Source organism: Thamnophis elegans, chromosome 11 (genome assembly GCF_009769535.1).
Source record: "Thamnophis elegans isolate rThaEle1 chromosome 11, rThaEle1.pri, whole genome shotgun sequence".
Lineage (NCBI taxonomy): Eukaryota > Metazoa > Chordata > Lepidosauria > Squamata > Colubridae > Thamnophis > Thamnophis elegans.
Window position 1 is genome coordinate 5,479,951 of NC_045551.1, and position 24,978 is coordinate 5,504,928.

At 41.3% G+C, this 24,978-nt stretch overlaps 1 protein-coding gene across 1 annotated transcript in view; it reads right to left on the reverse strand.

The window, feature by feature from the left end:
* Nucleotides 1–1,592: 1,592 nt before the first annotated feature.
* LAMC1 (laminin subunit gamma 1) overlaps nt 1,593–24,978 on the reverse strand; it is a 179,983-nt gene continuing 156,597 nt past the window's right edge. Inside the window, 8 exon segments of the mRNA XM_032226394.1 lie at nt 1,593–5,181; nt 9,312–9,411; nt 10,554–10,712; nt 12,064–12,263; nt 13,831–13,945; nt 16,447–16,596; nt 18,231–18,375; nt 24,114–24,251. Coding sequence (XP_032082285.1) covers nt 4,925–5,181; nt 9,312–9,411; nt 10,554–10,712; nt 12,064–12,263; nt 13,831–13,945; nt 16,447–16,596; nt 18,231–18,375; nt 24,114–24,251 — 1,264 coding nt within the window. The 3' untranslated portion in view covers nt 1,593–4,924.

Consider the following 24,978-nt stretch of genomic DNA (forward strand, 5'->3'; position numbering starts at 1 on the left):
ACCAGAATGTTTCCTTCCTGCCTTCCTTACAGGATTAGCCCTGTAAAGTAGGGAAAAAACAAAAGGAGATTTCTTCCAACAATCGATTATCTGAACTGCTTAGAACGTTACCAACCGGTTCTCCTGAATAAGTGCGAACCGGCTGAATCCCACCACTGATCCCAGAAAACCTGATACAGAGAAGTTGGGAGAAAGTAATATGTCTTGACTCAAGTAGGTTGACCTCAAACCTGACAGAAAGTCTCTGGGCAAATAACAACACTCAGCACTCAGTTTCATTTTGAAAAAGACACAGAGCAAAACATGTATGCGTAGGAAGCCCTTGTGGAAAACTTCCCACAAAGCCAACATAATCTGCTTTTCCTCTTCCTGGAGGTGTTGTTGAATTAAATTTTCCATACTGGAAGGAAGGAAAAAAGCAAAACATATCCCTCATCGATGGAGAGGTCAATTTGGGTCAGGAGTTGGGATGGAATCAGTGGTGGGATTCAAATTTTGTTTTTTACTACTGGTTCTGTGGTCGTGGCTTGGTGGGCGTGGCAGGGGAAGGATACTGCAAAATCCCCATTCCCTCCCCACTCCAGGGGAAGGTCACTGCAAAATCCATTTGGGAGGCAGAAAATAGAGGGGTGGGGCCAGTCAGAGGTGGTATTTACCAGTTTTCCAAACTACTGAAAATTTCTGTTATCGGTTCTCCAGAACTGGTCAGAACCTGCTGAATACCATCTCTGGATGGAATATCAGGGCAAATCACAGCAAGTGTGATACAGTCAAATCCCTAGCTGATCTTCACCAGGACACTGATTACCAAAAGCAGAAACAACCAAGGACTTAAGAAGAAAGCGCTAGGAGAGCTCTATTCATCTCCTATCATGGCTGGGTTCCTGCCAGTTCTAACCTCTTCTATAGAAGAGGTTCCACAAATCTACAGTGGCGTTTAGAACCGGCTCCAGCTCTCTCCCCCCCGCCCGTCCGGACATCATCAAGATGAAAAGCAAGAGGAGGAATTCTGGGAGTTGAAGTCCACAAGTCTTAAAACTGTCAAGTTTGAACACCCCTGGTTTTTTTTTCTAAAGGGTTAGGGGTGCAAGGGTCTTGTAACTTGACAGCTTTAAGACTTGCACACTTCAATGGCAGAGTTCCTGAGCCAACATGACTGGAGAAGGAATTCTGGGAGTTGAAGTTCACAAGTCTTAAAGCTGTCAAGTTTGAACACCCCTGGGAGTTTTTTCCTAAAGGGTTAGGGGTGCAAGGGTCTTGTAACTTGACAGTTTTAAGATTCACGTGATTCAAATGCCAGAGTTTCTGAGCCAACATTTTGGTTGCTAAGCAAGAGCGTTGTTAAGTGAGTTTCACCACGTTTTACAAGTTGGCCACGCCCACCCAGTCTCATGGCTGACAAGCCACTCCCACTCGGTCACATGGCTGGCAAGCCACTCCCACAAAGCAGGCCACACCTACAGAAGAGGTTCTAAAAAATTTTTGAAACCCACCACTGCGTCCTATAGAGAATCTGTTCTGTCGACAGTGATCAACCACCAATGCATGTGTAAAAATTGGCTTCCCCAATGAACACTCAAGAATCCAGAATATGAGGGGTTACAAATATTCAGACTTTATTATAAATAAGAAATACTGTTTTATACAAAAACTGCCAAGTGTTGCATCTTTGTTGTTTTTGTTCACTGCTCCTAAGCAGCAAGACCAGAGGTTGAAAGCAAAAAAAAAAAGGGGGGGGAAGTGAAGGCACATACAGAGGTGCTCACAGCTGTGTGTGTGTGTGTGTGTGTGTTTTAAATGAGGGGAAATCTTCAGGTGGTGTTTCCTGTGGCACCTATTTGCATGTTTCTGTGAGTAGCTGTTGCATTATTTTGTTATGCAAAGTAATAACTTGGACCTATACAAATGTGATAATGGCTATTATTAACACAGTATTTGTAATTAAGAGATTCCATATAAAGTCTCATTTATTTAAAAAATAAAACAAAATCTGTTACTTAAACCCAGTTTGTTTTTTTTCAGGAAAAAAAAAGGGGGGGGAAATGCTAGAAAAGGCCAGAATCACACAATTTTAATTCCATTTTGTTACTTACTTTAATATATATATGTTTTCTGAGGTTTTCGCGGGTGTTAGTATGTAGGTCTTTAGTTATTTGGGTTTTCTCCCGCAATTTCTCCCGCAATTGCTCCTAGAAGCACGAAGCCTGAAGATGACGAATGAGACTTCGTCGAAACGTCGCCAAGACACCTCCAATTTTACGCGGGAGAAAACCCAAATAACTAAAGATATATATATACATATATATATATATATATTTCTCTTTTTGGCAGGTGATACTGTTAGAATGCAGCCATATAAATGGCTTGGTCAAATGGAAACCACTGGTGTCACTTTTCGATTAACTGCTTCATGTATGAATGAAAGGAGTATACAAGTAGAACTTGGATGACTGTTAGAATTGAAGGCACTAAGGAAACATAAATTTTGATTTTTCTACACAAAGGTACATGTTGAAAACTGAGCTCAAGATTTGCTAGTGGGCCTACAGCAATAATCCCATCCTCAATATAGTGGTGTGACTGTGTATACCTGATACCAGTTCGAGAAATATACAAAGAGCTCATGTGCTTATAAAGCATTCTTTATTTCCTTCTGTGTGCCTGGGAGGAAGGGATCTAGAGTTCAACCTGTTCCCTGACATGACTGTCTTCATTGGGGGGAGATTTATCTGTGAAAAGGCGAGCAATATTATATTTTCTACAGAAGCCTAGCAAGAAGCTCATAGCCATAACAACAGGAATCAACTCAAATCGTTAATAGAAACCAACAAGACGATCCAGAGAAGCTTTGGAATTCAAGTGATATTTTGCTCCCGCTATAAAAAGGGGAGACAAATCCAGATCTGCTTCCTATTTTGCACCATGTAGTATCTCAGCGGACAAAGTATCCACTAAAAGGGCCCCAAATTAGCGTTTCATGACTGGTAGGGCCCCAAATCCTTTGGGCATCAGTGCTGGTTTTAGAAGAGATGGGCAAGAAGTTGGCCCTCCAGGGAATATAAAGGGCAAATATATATATGTATATATCTGAAGTTAGTATCACAGAAGGTATTAAAGGCCAGTATGGGAATGCAATGGGGCAGGTCTGGACAGGAAATGCTTCATCACTGCCACCACAAGAGGAAGGGTGTAAGTAGGGTGTTAATTATTGAAGAAGTGAAGGGAACTGTTCCTCTTTAGAAACAAGACCAATTATATTTACACGGGGGAAGAGGGGAGAGAAACAGACGTCCTCACACAAATAGCCATGATTTGAAACAAAGACACACAAAAAAACACCCCCCGTTCACACAAAAATATAACTTTGAAATAATTAATAGCACCAGTGTGTGTCAGATAATAACATTTCTTCCCCTCTACGCAAACGTACACAGTTGCATAGTGTTGAAGGCTTGGTACACACAGTTCTGAGAAGGCGGGGATGGGATGGAGTGGGTGGAAGCATCAAACCACACTAAGGAGGAAACAATGGAGGCCGACACAATTTCCTCTCGTTTTAAGATGATGTATCAGAGGTTATGGGGAAAACCACCTTCCACCTACAAAGCTTTCCCAAAGTGAAAAAGGGGCAAAACTTCTAAACAGGACAGACATTCACGCTGAGTTGCAAGTAACTCAGCTGGTCAATACTGCAATTTCTAAACATTTGTCCCTAGAATGAGGCTGGGTCATTTTTCTCGTTTTGCCAAGGGAAAAAAAGAAGGAGCCTAAACTTTATTGGGATTCGGTACTTTCAGGCAAAAGACATACTCTTCATGGCAAAATCATCTCTTGAGAGAAGAGCTGCCAAAATCCTCTGGGTTTGTTTTGACCAGATAAAAAGTTATAACAAACTTCATATTTCGGAGGGGAACATAGCAGGTAAAAGTTCTTTCTGAATAAAATTGCTTCCCCCAAAAGCAAATAGAAAATGTTAAAATCTCTTTTTCATTTTTAAGAGAGAGAGAGAGAGAGAGAGAGGAAAAAAAATCTGTCCGTCTTAATTCAGGGACAGGAACAATTTTTTTTCCCCAATTAAAACTGAAGCACCTGACTTTATCCTTATGGAGAAAACCACCTTCCACCTACAAAGCTTTCCCAAAGTGAAAAAGGGGCAAAACTTCTAAACAGGACAGACATTTTAGCATGCCAAGCTTTTAGCACCATGAAAAACTAAATATACCACTCCTTCCTCCTGACTCTTTAAAAAGCATTTCTGAGAACTGTCTCAGAAACAAGATACACATATACACATATTGCACACTAGAAAGGTTAAAAGCTGGCAGCTGGCTACCAAAGAGGGTTGAGTGGCTACTAGTTTTAAGAATAAGCCCTTTCTCCCTTCTTTGGGGAGAATGCAGATTCTGAAACCCACCTGCACCTTCTCGGAATGGGTGGTTATCCTGGCCATTGCTATTTAATACTTTGGTAGCCAAACCATTTCCTTCATAGATCAACAGCGATTTGCAGGAGGGCAGGAGATAACAGGAATGGAAAAAGGGAATGGAAAAAAAAAGAGAAGAGAGCCTGTGTTTGTGCCCTCCCTTACTTCAGTTCTCGGTACAAAGTCCATCGTGCTGTAAATTAAAATTTCTGAGAAAAAAGAATGTAGTGTTTGAGCAAAGTAGCGTATAGAGTGTATGTCTTTGATAACTTTCTGATGGCCCCCAAGGCTGGTGATTAAATTGCTTTTAGTTCATATAAACTTGCATTTCCCCATCCCAACCCCCCAAAGTAGGAAAGAATGAACAACCAAACTGTGTGGGGAGATGAGGCCAAGGTCCTGAAGAACATCATCTAGGAATTAAGGCACCCCACAGCCAAAACTGTTTCACCAGTCATTGAGGGAATGCCCCCACCCCCACCCCCTGCCCTTGGCACACCCTTAGGGTTTTTCAATGGATGGGGTATTGAAACAGCCACTTGGCAAGGTTTTCTTGATGTCCTCTAGATTGCTAATGTCTTTCAAAATGGTGTTGATGTCCCTGTTGTATTCATTGATGGCACTAGCTTGTTTTTCAGCTGCTTTCTCTAGTTCAGATACTTTCCGGTCTAGATCGCTATCCTTCATCTGATTTTTGGCAGCATTTAAAGTATCTTCAATGGTGCTAAGTTGACTCTGGTCCACAGCTTCCACTCGTGCTACAGAGATAGAAAAGTAAAAAAAAGTTAGGAAGCCCCCATCAATCTACTACAAAAAGTTATTTCTGACTACCAGATTGGAGAAAAAAAGACTGAATCTCTAATGACTGTATAACATCGAATGGCCTTTTGCTAAGCTTGCTGTTGTTGTTGTGTTTTTTAGAACAAAGAATTAAGATCACTCTAGCTTGCTAAGCCACATTAGAAGGGAACGTTTTATTTAACTTTGCATTCCAATTGTGAAATTCTCAGCTGGGGGGGAAATCTGTGAGCTGGGGGGAAAATACTTGAGAGACCGCCTGCTGCCAATTACCTCCACTAGACCAATAAGATCCCACAGACTAGGCCTCCTCCGAATTCCATCTGTATCGACTGGCAACTACCCGGAGGAGAGCCTTCTCTGTGGCTGCTCCGACCCTCTGGAACGAGCTCCCCATGGAGATTCCAACCCTCACCACCCTCCAGGCCTTCCGCAAGGCCCTTAAAACCTGGCTGTTCCGACAGGCCTGGGGCTAAAGAGCTGTTGCCCCCGTCTCGAATGGTATGACTGTTGTGTTTTTAGCTGTGTATGGTCTTTTTGTTCTGTAACTTTGTTTGTTTTCCCCCCTCCCTTGAATTGTGAGCCGCCCTGAGTCCCCTCAGGGAAAAGGGCGGCATACAAATAAACTAAACTAAACTAACTAAACTAAACTGTGAATCAAAATATAGTGATATTTGTACTGGGCCACAAACTCACTCAATTCAAAGCTTTTTTTTAAAATGTCTCCTCAGAAATTTAATTTTTTAAAGATATTGTGAATATTTATATTACCCACTGATGTTTATTTAATTTGTGCTTTAGCATATCCTTTTCTAACTATGTGTGTATGTACATTTTTCTTATTACATGAACTTATGCTTATTTCACCATTAAGGTTTCTGTTGTGGCCCAGCAGGAGCCGTTGGAGCTACCACCAGACTCCGACAGCGAGGGGCCCTATGAGTCAGCTCCGGAGGATGTGGAGGACCCTGGACAGGGTTCCGACTCCGAGCAGGGCGCAGAGAGGCTGGTTGGCCACCAGGAGGTGCCTGAGCCTTGGACCAGTGGGGAGGAGACAAGGGAGAGTGAGCTGGACGCCAGCAGTGAGTTGTTCCTGGATGCACGCCATCAAAGAGCTACTAGGTGTCAGGAACAATTACACAATTACAGGAGGTGATTGTACTCAGCTGGTGGTCATTAGGCTCCTCTCCAGACTATAAAAATTGAATGTCGGAGGACATTACTGTGAGCTTGGCAGGCTGGATTGCTGCCAGGCCTTATCTGTGTTTACTGCTGCCTGAGTTTGTCTGAGTTGCTGCCAAGGTCCTTATCTGTTTGTTCTGCTTGGTTTTCAGCCACTGAGGTTTTGTTGTCTTGCTATTAAAGTACATTCCAGTTAAGCTTGTCTCGGCATTCGTTACTGGACGGAGGAGGGGGTCAGAACAGGTTTCTCTCTCATTTTTTTCTTTTAACCATCCTATAATCCCTTGCATTGGAGTGGAGTTGGGTTGACTGAATGGAGCTGAGCATTTACTGGCTGGATGCCCTTCCTGACGCCTATGTGGAGTTCGCAGCAGATAATAGCTCACTGAGCCCGGAGAGAGAAATATCTGTTTCTACTTAGGATTGAACTCACAGCCTCCTGATTGTGAGGAGACAGCTCCACCTCTAGGCCACTGTGCCACTCCCTAAAGTTTCTCTCCCATATTATACTTTAATTTTGCACAACATCCATCAGTCCAAGCTGAACCACCTAAGATCACAGACATTTGCAGAATATCGGAAGCTATGCAACAAACTATACTATTGTATTACCTTCTCTGTATTACCTTGAGATACTTGGGAGGAATTTCTCTATCCAATCCTACATTTTATTGCTCTGACCTTTTAGATTCTATCGTAGGATGTTTGAAATTTTGGAGAAATAGTCTGTTCTGTTTAGGATTTTAAAAATTTAAAGAGTTCTAGAAAGCTTGTGATACTCAAATAAAACTTATTTTTTTCCTCTCTAGAAATGCAGATCAAAATATATAATAAATCAAATATATGGCCCAGAGTTTCACAAAACTAGACTGCTAGATTGTTCTGTGAAGAGTTGCTATGTAAAGAAAAGCAAATGAAAGTTCTCCTCGGCTCATAAAAAAGTTTTGTGTTTTCTGGATTCTGGCCAGAGAAAACTCAATGAAATTGAAAGCTGGAGGGGGGGAGGTGTGGACTATCAACATATGAGTAGAGGACATCCACAAGTAACGTTTGATTTACATGCCAATCAGTGGTGGGATTTAAATAATTTAACAACCAGTTCTCTGCCCTAATGACCATCTGGGTAGGTGGGGCTCGGTGGTCATGTGACTGGGTGGGTGTGGCCAACTCAAGGTCACTCAGGTCGATGGGCGCTTTGCCTTAGCTGTTACAATGTCATAAGGGTTAACGGGAGAGGCAGTTTCTGTAAGCAGGGCAATAAAGATTAGGCTAGAAACAACACCAGAATGTTTCCTTCCTGCCTTCCTTACAGGATTAGCCCTGTAAAGTGGGGAAAAAACAAGAGGAGATTTCTTCCAACAACCGGTTCTCTGAACTACTTAGAAAATTACCAACCGGTTCTCCCGAATAGGTGCGAACCGGCTGAATCCCACCAGATGCCAATGTAGAAAGACAAAAAATAAGCACAAATATTTAAAAAGCCAAATTACATGAATGATTCAGCAGTGGCCATCAAAAGTGCTTCTGTATTTCATCTAAGAAATTAATATGCCAGCATCAAGTATAGTGTCAATTTTATGGACATTACTATAGGTCTACTACTCACATCATTTTTTAATTTTTTTTCATTAGCCGATATAGCCTCCTTTCCGAATATGATAATTGAATATATGAAGACTGTTACTTGTATTTTAATTAATCAGAAATTTAGATTGCAAATTGACATAGTGTCTACTTGATAGTTCTGGAGTTGCCTATTTATGTATCTTCATTTAAAATCACTACAACCCATTCTAGATCTGTGTACGTTAGCATTTCAAATAAGTCCACAAGATGTTTAGATCAACTTTCTCAGCTACTTCCAAGATTAATATAGCCACGAATACATCCCAATGTTACTGCTGAAAGAGCAGAGATAATCCTCTGTTGAGAAATACCTATCATCCATCTTTCACAAACAATATATCCTCCAAATATTTAGGCTATGATTTCAAACACTGTTTGCCACATAGCCTCTCTAGCTAAGATTCATTAGGTTGAGGATCAAAACACCTTGAAGAATAGCCAAAGGCAATAACCTGACTCATTTAGGGCAGGATTTTCTAGCAAATCATCAGCTGAAAGGATACATACATACATACATACATACATACATACATACATACTTACATACATACATACATACATACATACATACATATATATATATATATATGATTTTATTATTATTATTTTTATTTATCAGCACAAATAAAAACACACACACACAAATATATACACACACACACACACACACACACACACACACACACACACACACACACACACCAGAGGTTGTGACACTAAATATATACCTTCTTCCCTGGCTTCAGCTGATAAGGAGGAGACCTGTGGCTTAATGGCTAAGACGTTTGCCTAAGATGCAATACAGCACAGGTTCGAATATGGCTAGCTGATGAGAGCTAAATAGCTTGAAATAGATCTATACTAGTCTCCCTTTATTTATTTATCAGCACAAATTTAAAAAAAACCACAAATATAACAAAGGCAACAGTAAAAATATTGGGTTTCTGTCGTGATGTACTCTTGTGACAAGCCGATTGACAGACGATAGAAGCAGTTAGCTTCCTCCCATAATTGGGGCTTACCAAGGATTGTGACACTAAATATATACCTTCTTCCCTGGCTTCAGCTGATAAGGAGGAGACCTGTGGCTTAATGGCTAAGACGTTTGCCTAAGTTGCAATACAGCACAGGTTCGAATCCCAGTAAGGGTATGGCTAGCTGATGAGAGCTAAATAGCTTGAAATAGATCTATACTAGTCTCCCTTTATTTATTTATCAGCACAAATTAAAAAAAAACCACACACATATATATACATATACATATACATATGTAGAAATATACCTAATTTTTCAAGAAGTTCGTTGATCATATTCAGCAAATTGTTTACAGAACTCTTCGCCTTCTTTGCATTATCTTCTGCTTCCTGAGCCGCTTGTGTAGCCTGTAACATTAAATGTAAATTATGCATTTTATCCAGTGACTCATGGGTGAACACATGTGGAATGATGCCATGTCCTACTACCAAACTTAAGAGATCGAATTGGGATGTCCACTTCTACAAATGCCCTGTTAAAATCACTGAAATAATGATCACACCAATATCAATTTTCTTTCATTGATACTTGACGTCATGTCATTTCCATAGGATGGCAGATGTCATCAGGAACAAGGTAGTCAGAGGAGGAATATTATGTGATTTCAGTGGTAAGAAGAGTTTTGCAACCTTATGACAAGAAACATACAGTATGCTGTGAAATAGATTTAACAACGAAAAACTGATACATCTATGAATTGAATACTTTAGAATTTTTTGCTTTAAAAAGGATAAGGATAACAACGATTTTATGTATACTTGATAGAGGATTGGTGATATAATGTATAATCTTAAGAACATATTACAATGATATCTTGTTGTTGATAAATAATTTTAATAAGGGAATAATTAAAAATTGGTATATATATATATATGTAGCGACTATTTAGAATATTTTGTTGAAAAATGAAGGAATAAGATTTCTGTTTGAAGGTGTGAGGTACAAGGATAACAATGAACATAAGCATACCTGATAGTTGATTGGTGGAATTATGTATAATGGAAAATAGTGATATATAAATATAAATGGTTGGTAAAAAAAATCTTTTCTTTCACATGGGGATTATATAAAGGTATACTGCTATCAAATAGATAATCAAGAATGTAAGGGAACTATGATTTATTGGAAAAAAAATAATACTAATTGTAATTGAACATATACTGTACAATGAAAGTGAGGCATTTAGTTATACTAGATGAAAAATCTGTGATGGTAAATGTTATTTGAGAATATGGATGTTAAAACACCTGTAACCAAACGACATGCTGTATGTGATGCTTTTTTATTTTTTATTGTTGTCTGTATGTGTTGTCTTTGTAATAAAAATAAAAATTTATATATATATATATATATATATATATAAAAAGAAACATACAGTATGTACTTTTACTTAGTTAAAAAGATTGGGAATAGCACACGCTGATCTCTATAATGGATGAGAATCTTAAACAACCAAATGGGTTTTTTTAAAGCAATCATAATTACTTACCATTCCTGCCATCATCATATCTTGATCGGCACTTTGCTGCTTCTTGTTTAACTCTTTCTCTGCTTCTGTCAATTGTTTTAGCATGTCATCAACTTCTTTGTCCAAGTCGGTGACCGTCTTAAAGGTGTTGTCTGCAATCTCCTTTGTGGCACTAGCATTCTAGAATTGGCAGAAATCATATTCTTGAAGATATTGGAAGACATTCCAACGTTAGAAAATTAGACACCAAAGGCCAAGCAACACAGAGGGCTGTTTACTTATTTCAACAGAGATCCCTGTGCATTTGCATTTAATGGGTTTCCTTAATTTAACAGTCTTATTAATGCCACGAGAACATTTATGAAAGATCTCAAGCTCTTTAGTCCAGGCAATCCAAAATTGCCAGCAACTGTGACATTTCATCACAACAATCCTCTTGTCCCATTGGTGAATATAGCAATAGCAGTTAGACTTATATACCGCTTCATAGGGCTTTCAGCCCTCTCTAAGCAGTTTACAGAGTCAGCATATCGCCCCCAACAACAATCTGCGTCCTCATTTAACCCACCTCGGAAGGATGGAAGGCTGAGTCAACCTTGAGCCGGTGAGATTTGAACCACTGAACTGCAGATAACAGTCAGCTGAAGTGGCCTGCAGTACTGCACCCTAACCACTGCGCCACCTCGGCTCTTGAAAGTATCGGGTCAGAGCATCTTGCAGTAATCTTGGCCTTAAGACCTACAGGCTACTGAAATTTTCTTAATTGCTCAGGTGATATGGCTGGGCTACATATGTTGTTCCCTTCCTATCTCCTAGAAGAGGCTAGGCAACAGCCTTGCTCATAGGCTTTGCATTCTCCAAGAGAACTGTAGAGGCCTGGGTTCATAGACAACACAGTTTTGCCCAGGATTGAGGAAGACACTGTTTTTTGAATGACTCAGAAATCTCCTACTAATATATGTTCTGACCCCCCCACCCCTCGGCCCACACCAAAGCACTCTGAGCCAAAGATACTTTACGGAATTTATTCACAGACAGACAGGTCCTTGGCAGCAAACCGGCACAGATAAGCCTTGGCAGCAATCCAGCCTGCCAAGCTAACACCACAATTCTCCAACATTCGTTAATGCGTTGACTTCTGCAAAAGGGGCATGTGCACAAGCATTCCTTTTATAGTCTGGAGAGGAGCCTAATCACCACCAGCTGAGTGCAATTACCTCCTGTAACTGTGTAACTGTTCTTTATGCCTATTAGCTCTCCGGTGCCGGGCATCTAGGAACAACTCCCTTGTCTCCTCCCCACTGCTGACGTCTGGATCACACTCCCTTGTCTCCTCCCCACTGGTCCAAGCCTCAGGCGCCTCCTGGTGGCCAACCAGCCTCTCTGCACCCTGTTCGGAGTCGGAACCCTCTCCAGGGTCCTCCACATCCTCCAGAGCCGACTCATAGGGCCCCTCGCTGTCGGAGTCTGGTGGCAGCTCCAACGGCTCCTGCTGGGCCACAACAAATATATATATTTTCCCACGACTTACATTATTTACAGACGTAGCAATTCTCTCGGCATCATCGGCTTTGTTTTTGGCTTCTCTGGCATCTGCAGCCGCATTGCCTAGGGTCAGTTCTGCTTGGCGGGTCTTACTGTTTGCATCCATAATGGTCTGGGTAATGGCAGGAATTTTCCTGAGAGCTTCCTCAGCAGCAGTCTTGTTATCATTCACACGTTTATCGAAGTCTGAAACCAAGGGGAAAAGAGAAGTGCAGCTACAGTAGACCACACAAAAATCTGTTGAGTCCAACTTTTCAGCCCAATGGCCGTCAGATTAACCCCACTGGCAGTTTGCAAAAGCCAAGATGAAAATCATAGTATTATTTATGATTAGTCCCAGTGTCAGGCCTGCAATTATATTCCTTTTAGAATTTTGGCCTGCCACACTTTCTCTTATTTCATTGTTCTGTTTCATTAGTATAGTTGATGGGAGGGGGGAATAGACAGGAGTAGGATTGTGGAATGTATTGTTATCGTTCTTTTCTAGAAGCCAAGGTCATGAACTTTTAACTGGGTGGGATTCTGAAGTCATTTCCAGAATTGGGATTAACCCAGATGTGCTAAGATGTCTGCTTTATTAAATTGGAACTTTAAGGATCGTTTTGCCTTGGACTCTGATTTAATTCTACATGATACTTGGAACGCTGACACCCAGGATGTTCCAATCATCCCTATTTGTTACTTGTGTTCAAGTCCTTGGTCAAGTCCTTGTTTCTGCGTCTCACTGATCCTTTCATAAAATAGGTTTTATAGCAAACAAATAATGACTTTTTAAAAAATTAAAAACACAGTCTTAGGATCTAGAGATTAGATCCTACATCTTCCTGACATTTGGCTTGGAGAGAAGTTATTTTCCTTTTAGCCTATTGGTTTTTTTGGGGGGGGGAAAGTCCATGTTTTATAATTGGCTGTACTCACTATGGCCTGTGTTTTGCAAGAGTATCACAAAGCTTGCAATATAGTCCAAGTAGAAAGTCTTAAAGGATTTAGCAACCTCTGCCCTTTTCTGATTGCTGATTTCAATCACTAGTTCCTAGCCTTACTTCCCATTAAATGGTCAATTCCCATGAAATTGAATCCTGCCTTTCCCACAAAGTGAAACAAAACTGCCTGTCAGCCTCTGTTTTGCTGCTTGCTTTTCGGCTGCCATTAAAACGGGGAGGGAGGGCATGGTATTTGGGAATGGGAAATAATCTGTGCGGTTCAAATCTCACCGGCTCAGGGTTGACTCAGCCTTCCATCCTTCCGAGGTGGGTAAAATGAGGACCCAGATTGTTGGGGGCAATATGCTGACTCTCTGTAAACCGCTTAGAGAGGGCTGAAAGCCCTATGGAGCGGTATATAAGTCTACTGCTATTGCTATTGCTATTGCTGACAGCTGTGGAGATATTGGATTGGGCTATGGACTGGGGTTACCAAGGGGAGAAGAATGGGTCATGTATTGATATCTACTGCTTTGCGCGCGTTTTTGCTCAGATCCAGCTTTGCTTAGCTTCTATTTATTTATAATCAGTAAAAGTTCTCTTAATTCTGCAAAAATGGAGTTGAGTGGTTTCTTTCTTGGTTGTTAAACGAAGCAGCCTTGACACTGCCTTTTCAACAGAACACATTCTATCATAGAGGTAGAGATGGTAAGAACCGGAATAATAGACTTGGCGAGACAACACCTTGATTTCTGTGCAATGAGAATCCTATTCTGGCAGGGCATCCTGCCCTTCTGCCACGTGGTTCCTCGGGAAGTTAGGCTGCCTACCTTTCAAATTGTTCAGGATCTCATTGGCCTCCCGGAGTGTGTTGCTTCCTTTCTTGGCAGCTTCTTCAGCCAAAGCTTTGGCGGCATCTGCTCGAGCCAAAAGCTGATCAGCAGTCTACGCAAACACACAATGAGTTGTCATATGCTCCCTTCTGACGTATCTGCTCAAATTCTAATGCTCAAATGGTGCAAGCATGAGAAAAGAAGTCTGTTCAAAAATGCAAGGTCATTTTCTAGATTTATTTCTATACTATATGCATCCCATACCATCGAAATGGGGCAGGGATAAAGACTTGCAAATTGTAATTTACTGATATCGCCCTTCCTTCCTCAACTTAATTTTCACCTGCAGAGGTAAGTCTAAAAGGTAAACTTTTATTATCCTTTATTTTTTTAAAAAAAGACTAAGACTTGGATAAAAAGGGAAGGGTTTTTCAAGAAAGTATAACTAGAAGCAATAAAGGATAAGGTCTCTAAACCCAGAGCTCTAGCCAATTATTATCATATGAAAAAATGCAGAATTACGTGGTATCAATCTAGTAGTTATAAAATGGAAATAAAACTGTGTTTAAAAACAAGTGCTAATGTACCACACAATGCAAACTTTATGTTGACAGACTCTATGGCTTCAAGAAAATGATAAAAGAGTACAGGGGTGGGTTCCTGCCGGTTCTAACCGGTTCGGTAGAAGCGGTTCCACAAATCTATCGTGCCGGTTAGAACCCGTTCCAGCTGTGAAAGGAAGGAAGGAAGGGCGGGGCTTCTTCAGAGGACCCGAGGCAAGAGCAGCATTGAAGCCCTCTCTGAAGCAGCTGGAAAAGGTACGTGTGGGTCAGAGGGAGGGGGAGGAATTCAACCTTCATTCTCCTGGTGCTGTGTGGGGCTTTGGCCAAAGGCTGGGGGGAAGGACTTGGCTCGCTCGTGCTCTCCCTCCCCAAGTGTAGTTTGATTGCAGGCGGAGCCACGTTGCCTTTTCAAATCTGTAATCAGTGAAGCTGGGCTGGATTTTTACATAGCCGATCCGGGGAAAGTGTGTGTGCTACAGCATGGTTCTTTGCCTGGCTTCCTGCCTCCTCCTGTGGTCTTCTCAGTGCTTGCTCATGCTCTTCCGGCCCAAGTGTAGTGAGTTCCTCCCCAGGCCCCCATCCGTTTCTCCCACACACACACAGCTGAATAAAGCTATGTAAAAATCCAGCCCAGCTTCACTGATTACAAGTTTGAAAAGGCAACGTGGCTCCGCCTGCAATCAAACTACACTTGGGGAGGGAGAGCACAAGTGAGCCCTGAGGAGACCACAGGAGGAGGCAGGAAGCCAGGCAAAGAGCCATGCTGTAGCATACACACTTTCCCCCAGCCCCTTTCTTTCGGAAGGCTTGGATCTGCTCCCCTCTGGCTTCTCTGCCTCTCCTCTCACCCCAGCCTGCCAGAAGGTGGTGAGTGGGTGGGTTTTATTGCATTCCAGGCATTTCCCACCCAGACAGCAGGCTGCCTTTGCAATGGGGGAGGTGTTTGGGGAAGGCAGCGGGGGAATGGGGGGGATGGCAGAGGAGCTGCTTTCAAGCCATTGGAAAAGATATCCAATTCAACTTTTCTCTCTCTCTCTGTGTGTGTATGTGTGTTTGTTTGTTTGAGAGTGAGTGAGAGAGAGAGAGAGGGAAGGAGGTAGGAGAGATAATCCGATCCAACTTCTGTGTGTGTGTGTGTGTTTGAGAGAAGAGGGAGGGAGAGAGGGAGGAAGGAGGGGAAGGGAGAAGAAAAAGAAAGAAGGAAGTTTCTTTCGCAAAGGAGAAAAACAAATGCTGTCGCTTTAAATAAGAACTGAGCATGCCTGGCTGTGTAATTCTGGGAGTTGAAGTCCACAAGTCTTAATAACTTTAAATTGAAAAGATGCAGGAAAGAACAAATTGGTTATATAATTATATGGTGGTATGTTATATGATTTTATGTTTTTGAAGTTTTGGGGTTTGTGCAATATGAGCATTGTGTTTCTAAAAGGGTTTGGATGATTCCCTGCTTGTGAATGGAACCAAACTTTCTCTAGGGTCATTTTCTCTATCTGGCAGGTATGTGGAATGAGCCTCAGGCAGGTTTCTTTGTTAGCAGAAAGAAAGAAAAACAGCACAGCAATTTAGGGCTAGAAGCCTACTAGGAGGTCATCTAGTCCAACCCCCTGCTGCAGCAGAAAACCTTACATTGAATGGATTCCTCTCTAACAGAGAGGAAAATTGCCAGAAAGGAGAAACAGTTTACCAGGAGAAGGCTGCCATGCAGAGGAAGGTAGGGATAGTCCTTGACTTTTGACTACAATTGAGGCCAAAATTGTGGTTGCTAAGCAAGAGCGTTGTTAAAGTGAGCTTCACCACATTTTACCCAATCCATGACATCTCCTGATGAGTGACATCAAGCTGGCCACTCCCACCCGGTCACATGACTGCCAAGCCACTCCCACAAAACAGGCCACACCTACAGAATAGGTTTCTAAAAAAATTTCAAACCCACCACTGATGAATAACCGTTCCAGTTTTGCAATGTGTGTGGTAATTATGAGAGTGGAATACACACACACACACACACACACACATATCAGGACAAGGACTGATGCTAGTTATAACTCACCTGCTGCTCTGTCTTGCCTTTCTCCAAAAGATTCTGAACTTCCAATTCTTTCTCTCTCATATCTTCTCTCAGGTCTTCATAATTCTTTAGTTTGTCTTTAATGAGCAGTTCTAACTCCTGGGCTTCCTCCTTGATGTTCTTTGCCTCATTCTGAATATGGAAAAAAGGCAGGAAGGAAAAACAGCTTCAGTGAATTTAAGAAACCTAAATGGATATATCATCCTACAGATTCAAGAGAATGTTCTTAGAGAACTATGAGCTGATGAATTGGATCAAACACACCCCTTAAAGAGATTCCAGACCTGACACAGATCCCCTTGTGCTCTCTGTAGCAACATCTTTGATGAAGGGAGTGCTGAAGAAGATGGTGTCTTCAGGAATACTCCAGAATCATAATCTTTTTCCATATATTTTTTTTTTTGAAATGTTGCACAAAATAAATGGACTGGGCATTTGCCACTGTGCAGGTCGCCTCCTTCAACCCCCCCCCCCCCCCCTAATGTATTAAGATGAAAGTGAGGGTTTTGCAATGTTTTAATAAGGCCTCAAGATATAGATACCTGAGAGACCGCCTCCTGCCGATTACCTCTCTCAGACCAATTAGATCGCACAGGTTGGGTCTCCTCCGGATTCCATCTGCCAGCCAATGTCGGCTGGCGACTCCCCGGGGGAGAGCCTTCTCTGTTGCAGCTCCGGCCCTCTGGAACGAGCTCCCTGTTGAGATCCGGACCCTTACTACCCTCCCGGCCTTCCGCAAAGCCAACAAGTCCTGGCTGTTCCCGCAGGCTGGGGGGGGGGGGGGGGCGCTGAGAAACATTTACCTCCACGGAAATTGTGAATGTTGGTTTTGTTTTTAATATGTTGTCTTTGTCTCGTTTTCCCCCTTTCCCTTGTCTTTTGTGAGCCGCCCGGAGTCCTCCGGGAGTGGGCGGCATACAAGACAAATAAATAAATAAATAATAAATAATAAATAAATAGCTTGGGTGCTGGTGTTAAGCATGAGTAACCAAAATATAGCAGGTCCTATATAGTTGGTCCTAGGAAGTCTTAGGAGTAGAGACCTCAAAAAAAAAAAAAAAAAAAAAAAAAAAAAAAAAACTAAGTCATGGTTGAACCTGATTAGTAAGTGGAAAGAAGATCTTTAGATCCTGGAAATCCTAGACTGGGAAGTGAAAAAAAATACTCTAGAATCAAGTCCTCAGCACATGACCATGGAAGCTAAATTCACACAGTGAATTTTAAATCGGATTTAATGCTAAGAAAAAAAGGGTTGGCTTATAGTGTTTTAGTGGTTAGGACATTAAGACAGAGAAATCTTGAGCTATCAAATCCTTCTTTTCACAGAGTTCCTAATAGAGAGATGTCTTGTTTAAGAGTTAAATCTGAAAAAATAGTAATGATCCTTCGGGTCCTCATTTATTCTGTTTTGAAAATGTTTCCATTTCCCAAATCCAAGAACGCTGATATACCCAGAAGAAAATGACAACGAAAAGGACACGGATGTGTCTGCATAATCATTAGGAGGCTGGATGCACGGGAGAAAAACTTTACCTACTTGCCAAACTGTACGCATGTTAGATAGCTTTGAAATATTCTATATACTTTGATCTCAACTTGGGGTGATTCTGCCTTTTACATGATTTGTTTTAAAAGGCATTTCATAGGTAATTCCTCAGCCGAAGTTAAACTTCAAGTGTTGTCATCTACGATACTCCAGTACAGTTTTCAAGATTTGCTAACCATAATGTCTAAGTGACTTCAACAAGGAGCCCATCTCAAAATACCTCGAGGCCTGCAGTGTCTATAGATGGCAGAGTGGTGAGATTTGCGTAGATCTGTAATGCTTTTTCCCCAGCTTCTTTTGCTTCCGCAGAAACCTTATTGGCTTGTTTTTCTAGGTCTCGGGCAATATTCTTTGCTTGGTTATACCTAAGAAATAAAAGCATTCCATTAGTGCTCTGTGTAGCTAACGGCCTAAGGCTGGTGCAGAGGTGGGTTCCTACCAGTTCGCACCTATTCGGTAGAACCGGTTTGTCAAATCTACCAAACCGGTTAGAAGAAGTTCCACCAGTGGACCCGGAAAGCAGGTCACACCTACAGAAGAGGTTCCAAAATTTTTTGAAACACACACACACACACACACACACAAACACACAGAGAAAGAGAAAGAAAGGAAGAAAGAAAAAAAGAAAAAGAAAGAAAAAGTGTGAGAGAGAGATGAAAGAAAAAAAGGAAAAAGGGACAGAGAGACAAAAGGAAGGAAAGAGAGAGAGAGAGAGAGAGAACACATGGCTGGCAAGCCACTCCCACCAGGTCACATGGCCGGCAAGCCACTCCCACAAAGGAGGCCACACCCACAGAGTAGGTTCGAAAGTTTTTTGAAACCCACCACTGGGCTGGTGCGAGCAAAGTCTTTGTAGCCGATGATCATTCTTGGCTATTTTGGGGGGATGTTGAGATTTGCAACATGGATAGGATCATGTGTCACACGAAAGCAGGGCCTGAAGACTCCCCAGCTTTGATTTAAGAATATTATTATTTTTTTCTTTCATCTTGGCATTCAACTTTTGCCAAGAGAAGCTGTAACTCAAATGGAAAGAGGCGTTCAATGGCAGGGAACAAATATTTTACTTGAGAGACCGCCTGCTGCCAATTACCTCCCAAAGACCCATTAGATCACACAGGGCTGGCCTCCTCCGGGTTCCGTCTACCAGCCAATGTCACCTGGCTACTACCCGGGGGAGGGCCTTCTCTGTGGCAGCTCCGGCCCTTTGGAACGAACTCCCGGCAGAGATTCGGACCCTCATCTCTCTCCAGGCCTTCCGAAAAGCCGTTAGAACCTGGCTGTGTCGGCAGGCCTGGGGTTGATGAGCTCCCTTCCCCTCTCGATTTGTGTGGCTGTTGGTTGTTTTTAAATGCCTGTATTTGTAGGTTTTTTTGTGTTTCCCTTTCCCTCCTTGGGTTTGTGCGCCGCCCTGAGTCCCGCTGGGAATAGGGCGGCATATAAATAAAACGAAACCGAAACCGATTTCGCTGCAAGTAAGTCTTCATTAAAACCCTCCTATCCTCTGTTAGAAGAGAGAGAAAAAGGCTTTCCTCCGTTCTAGTTCGACCTCTGGAGATGAGATGAGACAAAATTGAACCTTGAGAGCAAAAATATAGCATATTCTGTGATATCTTTACAGGTAGTCCTTGAATTACAACCGTTAGTTTAGCGACTGTCACAATAGCACTAAAAAAGCGACTAACGACCATTTCTTTACACTTACCACCATTACAGCAACCCCATGGTTACGTGATCAAAATTCGGACATGTGGCAATAGCCGTGTATTTATAATAGTGAGGCTGCTCCAGGGTCATGTAATGACCATTTATGACCTTAGGAGACAGCTTCTGACAAACAAGGACAATGAGGAAAATTGGACTCCCTTAACAATTATATGATTCACTCGAGAACAAGAAGACGAGCAATTTTATAAGATATGGGGGAAAAAACCTGGAAATGAAAAATGTTTTACTTATGTTTCAACTGAAGGAGCTAAGTGATAATAGAATTATGCTGTGAAATAGATTATCAATGATACAATGAAAGACTGATTATATATGTATGTGTGTGTGTGTGTATGTATATATGTATATGTGTGTGTGTGTATATATATATATGTGTGTGTGTGTGTGTGTTTTATTTGTGCTGATAAATAAATAAAGGGAGACTAATATAGATCTATTTCAAACTATTTAGCTCTCATCAGCTAGCCATACCCTTACTGGGATTTGAACCTGGGCTACATTACATACTAGGCAGACATCTTAGCCATTAGGCCACAGGCTCTTATCCGTTATCAGCAAAGCCAGGGTGAAAGGTATCTATTAGATTTTTACATACATATATATACACACACACATACATGAATGAATGAATGAATGAATGAATTGAATAGAACTTTTTGGTTTTAAAATGGATAAGGATAACAATGAATTCATGTATACTTGATAGAGGATTGGTGATATAATGTATAACCCTAAGAATATATTATAAAAATATCTTGTTGATAAATAATTTTAATAAGGTAGTAATTAAAAATTGGTACATATATGAAGTGACTATTTAGAATACCTTGTTGAAAAATGAAGCAATAACATCTTTGTTTGAATGTATGATGTACAAGGACAATAATGAACATAAGGATACTCGATAGTTGATTGGTGGGATTATGCATAATTGAAAACAGTGATATAAAAATATAAATGGCTGGTAAATCTCTTTCATATCGGGATCTGTGATTATATAAAGGTATATTGCTATTAAACAGACAATCAAGAATGTAAGGGAACTAGGCTTATTGAAAAAAAAATTAATTGTAATTGAATATACATTGTACAATGAAAGTGAGGTATTTAGTTATATTAGATGAAAAATCTGTGATTGTAAATGTAATTGAGAACATGGATGCAAAAACACTTGGAACCAAACGACATGCTGTATGTAATGGATGAGATCTTTTTTTTTTTTAATATTGTTTTTTCTTATGTTTAAAAATAAAAAAACAGATTGCAAAAAAAACCAATTCTATGATTCACTTTTTTCTTTTTTTCTTTCATCTCTCTCTCACACTTTTTCTTTCTTTTTTCATGTATGTATGTATGTATGTATGTATGTATGTATGTATGTATGTATTTATTTCTTCCTTTCTCTTTCTCTCTCTCTCTCTGTGTCAGTCTCTGCGTGTGTGTGTGTGGGGGGGGCAGTGGTGGGTTTCAAAAAGTTTTGGAACCTCTTCTGTAGGTGTGGCCTGCTTTCCGGGTCCACTGGTGTAACCTCTTCTAACCGGTTCGGGAGATTTGACGAACCGGTTCTACCGAATAGGTGCGAACTGGTAGGAACCCACCTCTGACATATTTGAGCCGATAGACAATTGGATGAAAAACTCAAGTAGTTTTTTTTTTTTAAGCAAAAGGCTTTTTTTTAAGCAAAAGTTCATCACTGCCTAATGGTTACTGAATGCAGTACTAGCTACACTGTGATGATGGTAGCTATAACAATAAAATTGTTGTAATTTAAATCCATTTGATATCAGTGGAAAGTACAGGTAGCCTTCATGTCTTGGGATGAGTTTCATAAGCAGCGTGTAGCACTGCTATTACAAGGTGTTTACTAAGAGACTCTTAGGGCTCTTGGTAGGGAATTTGGGGGAAGATATGCTCTGTACATGCTCTTGAGCCTGCTAATATTAGTAAATATTATTAATAATATTAATATTAGTAAATATTAATATTTTTCTTTCAGGGAAAAGACTTTGGTGTAGTTTCAAATATGGATTCCTACATATATTGGTTTCAGAGCAAGGAGTCTCATTGTTTCCTGTGACTGGAATCCTGGAAATACTTCAAAGTTTTGTCTCTTTCAGAAAACAGTCTACTCTGAACAATCTAATGGAATGTATCCAGGGCAGCTGTTTTATAGCAAGCTCGAACATATTTCTTGCTTGATATACATTGCCTAGTGGCCATCTTTCTGCAGGTAGTAAGCCGCCTAAGAAGGAAATCGTGGGTTGTGAGTAATGCTGATTGGTCACAATTTGTGGGAAATCTGAACAATTATTTATTTAACAAAAATTCACCTGCTTATCATTTATCCTAACCGCTCTTGAGCAAGATTGTGCTCATAGACAGGGGAAACCATGTTAAGAGTCACAAGAATGCTGTCATATAGAGCAATGCTTGTGGTCAGGTGTTCCCCCTGGGGATTGCTATTATTATTGTAGTTGCTATCTTCCATCTTGTTACTAGTATAAGCAAGAAGTAGTCAGTATATGGGATCTGTTGTGGCCCGGCAGGAGCCGTTGGAGCTGCCGCCAGACTCCGACAGCGAGGGGTCTTATGAGTCAGCCCTGGAGGAGGTGGAGGACCCTGGACAGGGTGTCGACTCCGAGCAGGGCGAGGAGAGACTGGTTGGCCACCAGGTGGCGGCAGAGCATTGGATCAGAGGGAGTGTTCGGGAAAACATTCGGGAGTTGTTTCAGGATGCACGCCGTCGAAGGGCTACTCGACGGAAGGAACAATTGCGTAATTGTAGGAGATGATTGCGCTTAGCTGATGCTGATTAAGATCCTCTCCTGATTATAAAAGAGACTGCTTGTGCCACACCCTTCTTGTAGAAGTCAACGTTAAGGACTAACAAGAAACAAACTTGGCAGGCTGGATTGCTGCCAGAGTTTGTTTGCATTGCTGCCAAGTTTTGTAGGACTTGCTGCCAGAGTGCTTATCTCTTTGTTTATGTGGCTTGCAGCCAACGAGAGTCTGGACTGATTAAAAGTATTCTGATTTACGTTTGCTTGTGGCTTTCGTTCCTGGATGGCGACGAGGGGGGAGGTCAGAACAGGGATCTATGTTTGCATGGAGCAACTGACAAAGGATCTCAGAAACGTTTTCTCCAACCAAATCCTCCCCACTTTGGCCTATCCTTTTTCTTCTTGCTTTTCCCATCCATTAATAATCTATTTTCTCTCCCTCTATTCTTTATTGTTATTTGCCAGCTGATGTTTATTTGATAATTTTATTAATTGGTTGGCCATCATTGAAGTGGGACACTGAAAAAGATATTTAAAGGATGGCTGATTCTTTAAACACTGGCTTGGGAAACCTACAGACCAAATATTCTGTCATACAAATGCCTTTGCTGTATTTCAATTACAATTCAAAATTAAGTGATGAATAAAAAGGGTCTGCCTGTTTCTATTTAATATGTTTGGTTAAGAAATAGTTAGCTTGCTATGTTTCATTTCGCTGTAAATGTGTTTTTATTTTCCATTTTCATTTCGTACCGTCACATATATACTGTGCATAACCGGGGCCATATAACATTAAACAATAAACACAGCCATTCCTCTTGTCAACAATACCCCCCCAAATATAAACCCAATGTACCTCTTCGACCCTCCATACACCCTTTCTTTCGCCCCCCTCCAACTTTCCATCTTCCCTCCAACATTCCCCTCTACCCTACTTCCCCTCCCCCTCTACCACTCCTCTCTCCCGGTACACTCCCTCCCTTCCTTCTCACCCTCCCTCCCGTCCTCTCTCCCACCCTCTCTACCCCTCTTTCTTCTATCCCTCTACTCCTCCCTTCGGTGTATTTCTACTATCTATTAATATATTCAGCTTGTCCTATTTTTACAGTGAAATTAAAGAGCAACAGTATACAAGTGCAGTCGCGTTACTTTAAAATCTAACACATACTATATATCCCCCCTCCCCCCTAACACCCCCCTCCCTTCCCCCCCGACTTCCCAGAGCCCGTACACGGTATAGGTTTTTAACAAATATAGTCTAAAATATATTAAGACAAAGGAAATAAAAAAGAAGTTAATAACATCTCTGTATTAAACTCTTGCTATGTTTCATGTCAATAAGAGAACTCAACAACAAACATATAATAGAGAGACAAAATAAAGTTCTTGTCCTGTAAAATACTATTAAAGTGCACTTCAATACTCCTGTAGTTCATAGAGATCCCTCTTTGAATTCTTCAGACTGAGACAGGGATTAAGAAATAAAAAGAGAAACAGCTCCTCTTCACAATTCTTTAAACCATTAGGTTTAACTCTGAAAAGCAATTCATATATTTAAAACAAAACAACCGTAAGCATTTCCTTGTTAGACTTACTTTCGATTTAGATCATCGATGTCATTAGTTGTTTCATTCTCTCCTGCTAGTGTGTCCAAGAGTAACTTATATGCTTGTGATGACGTATCGTTTGCTTCCTTAGCTATTTTCTCAATATTATCTGCTTCTGCTTTATGTCTGGGACAAAAAAAAAATGGAAAACATGATTTGAAATATGCTACTATTTGTATTTTGCTCTCCAAGCATCATCATCATCACGCATGATTGAATTGAATTGAATTCTGTTGATAACTAACTCAATCCAAGTTGAACAAGAACCCGTTTGCGTGGCAAATGGGGCTGCCCCTGAAAAGTGTTCCGAGACTACAATTAGTCCAGAATGCAGCCGCGCGAGCGATACTGGGTGTACCAAGGTACACCCACATTACACCTATCCTCCGCGAGCTGCACTGGCTCCCTATCGGTCTCAGAGCGCGATTCAAGGTGCTGGTTATTACCTTTAAAGCCCTACATGGCCTAGGACCCGGATATCTGCGAGACCATCTTCTGCCACATACCTCCCAACGACCGATAAGATCGCACAGGGTGGGCCTTCTCCAGGTGCTGTCAACCAGACAATGTCGGCTGGCGGCTCCCCGGGGGAGGGCCTTCTCTGTAGCCGCTCCGACCCTATGGAATGATCTACCCCCAGAGATCCGGACCCTAACCCACTCTCATGGCCTTCCGAAAGGCTATTAAAACCTGGCTATTCCAGCAGGCCTGGGGCTGTTGACCTCATGGCTGAGGTCCAGCCCCGATTAGATGTGGTTTTTTTAATTTGTTCTTCCTCCATTTTTAATTCTTCACTTTTTAAAATTTCTGTAAGCCGCCCGGAGTCCTTCAGGATTGGGCGGCCCTTAAATTC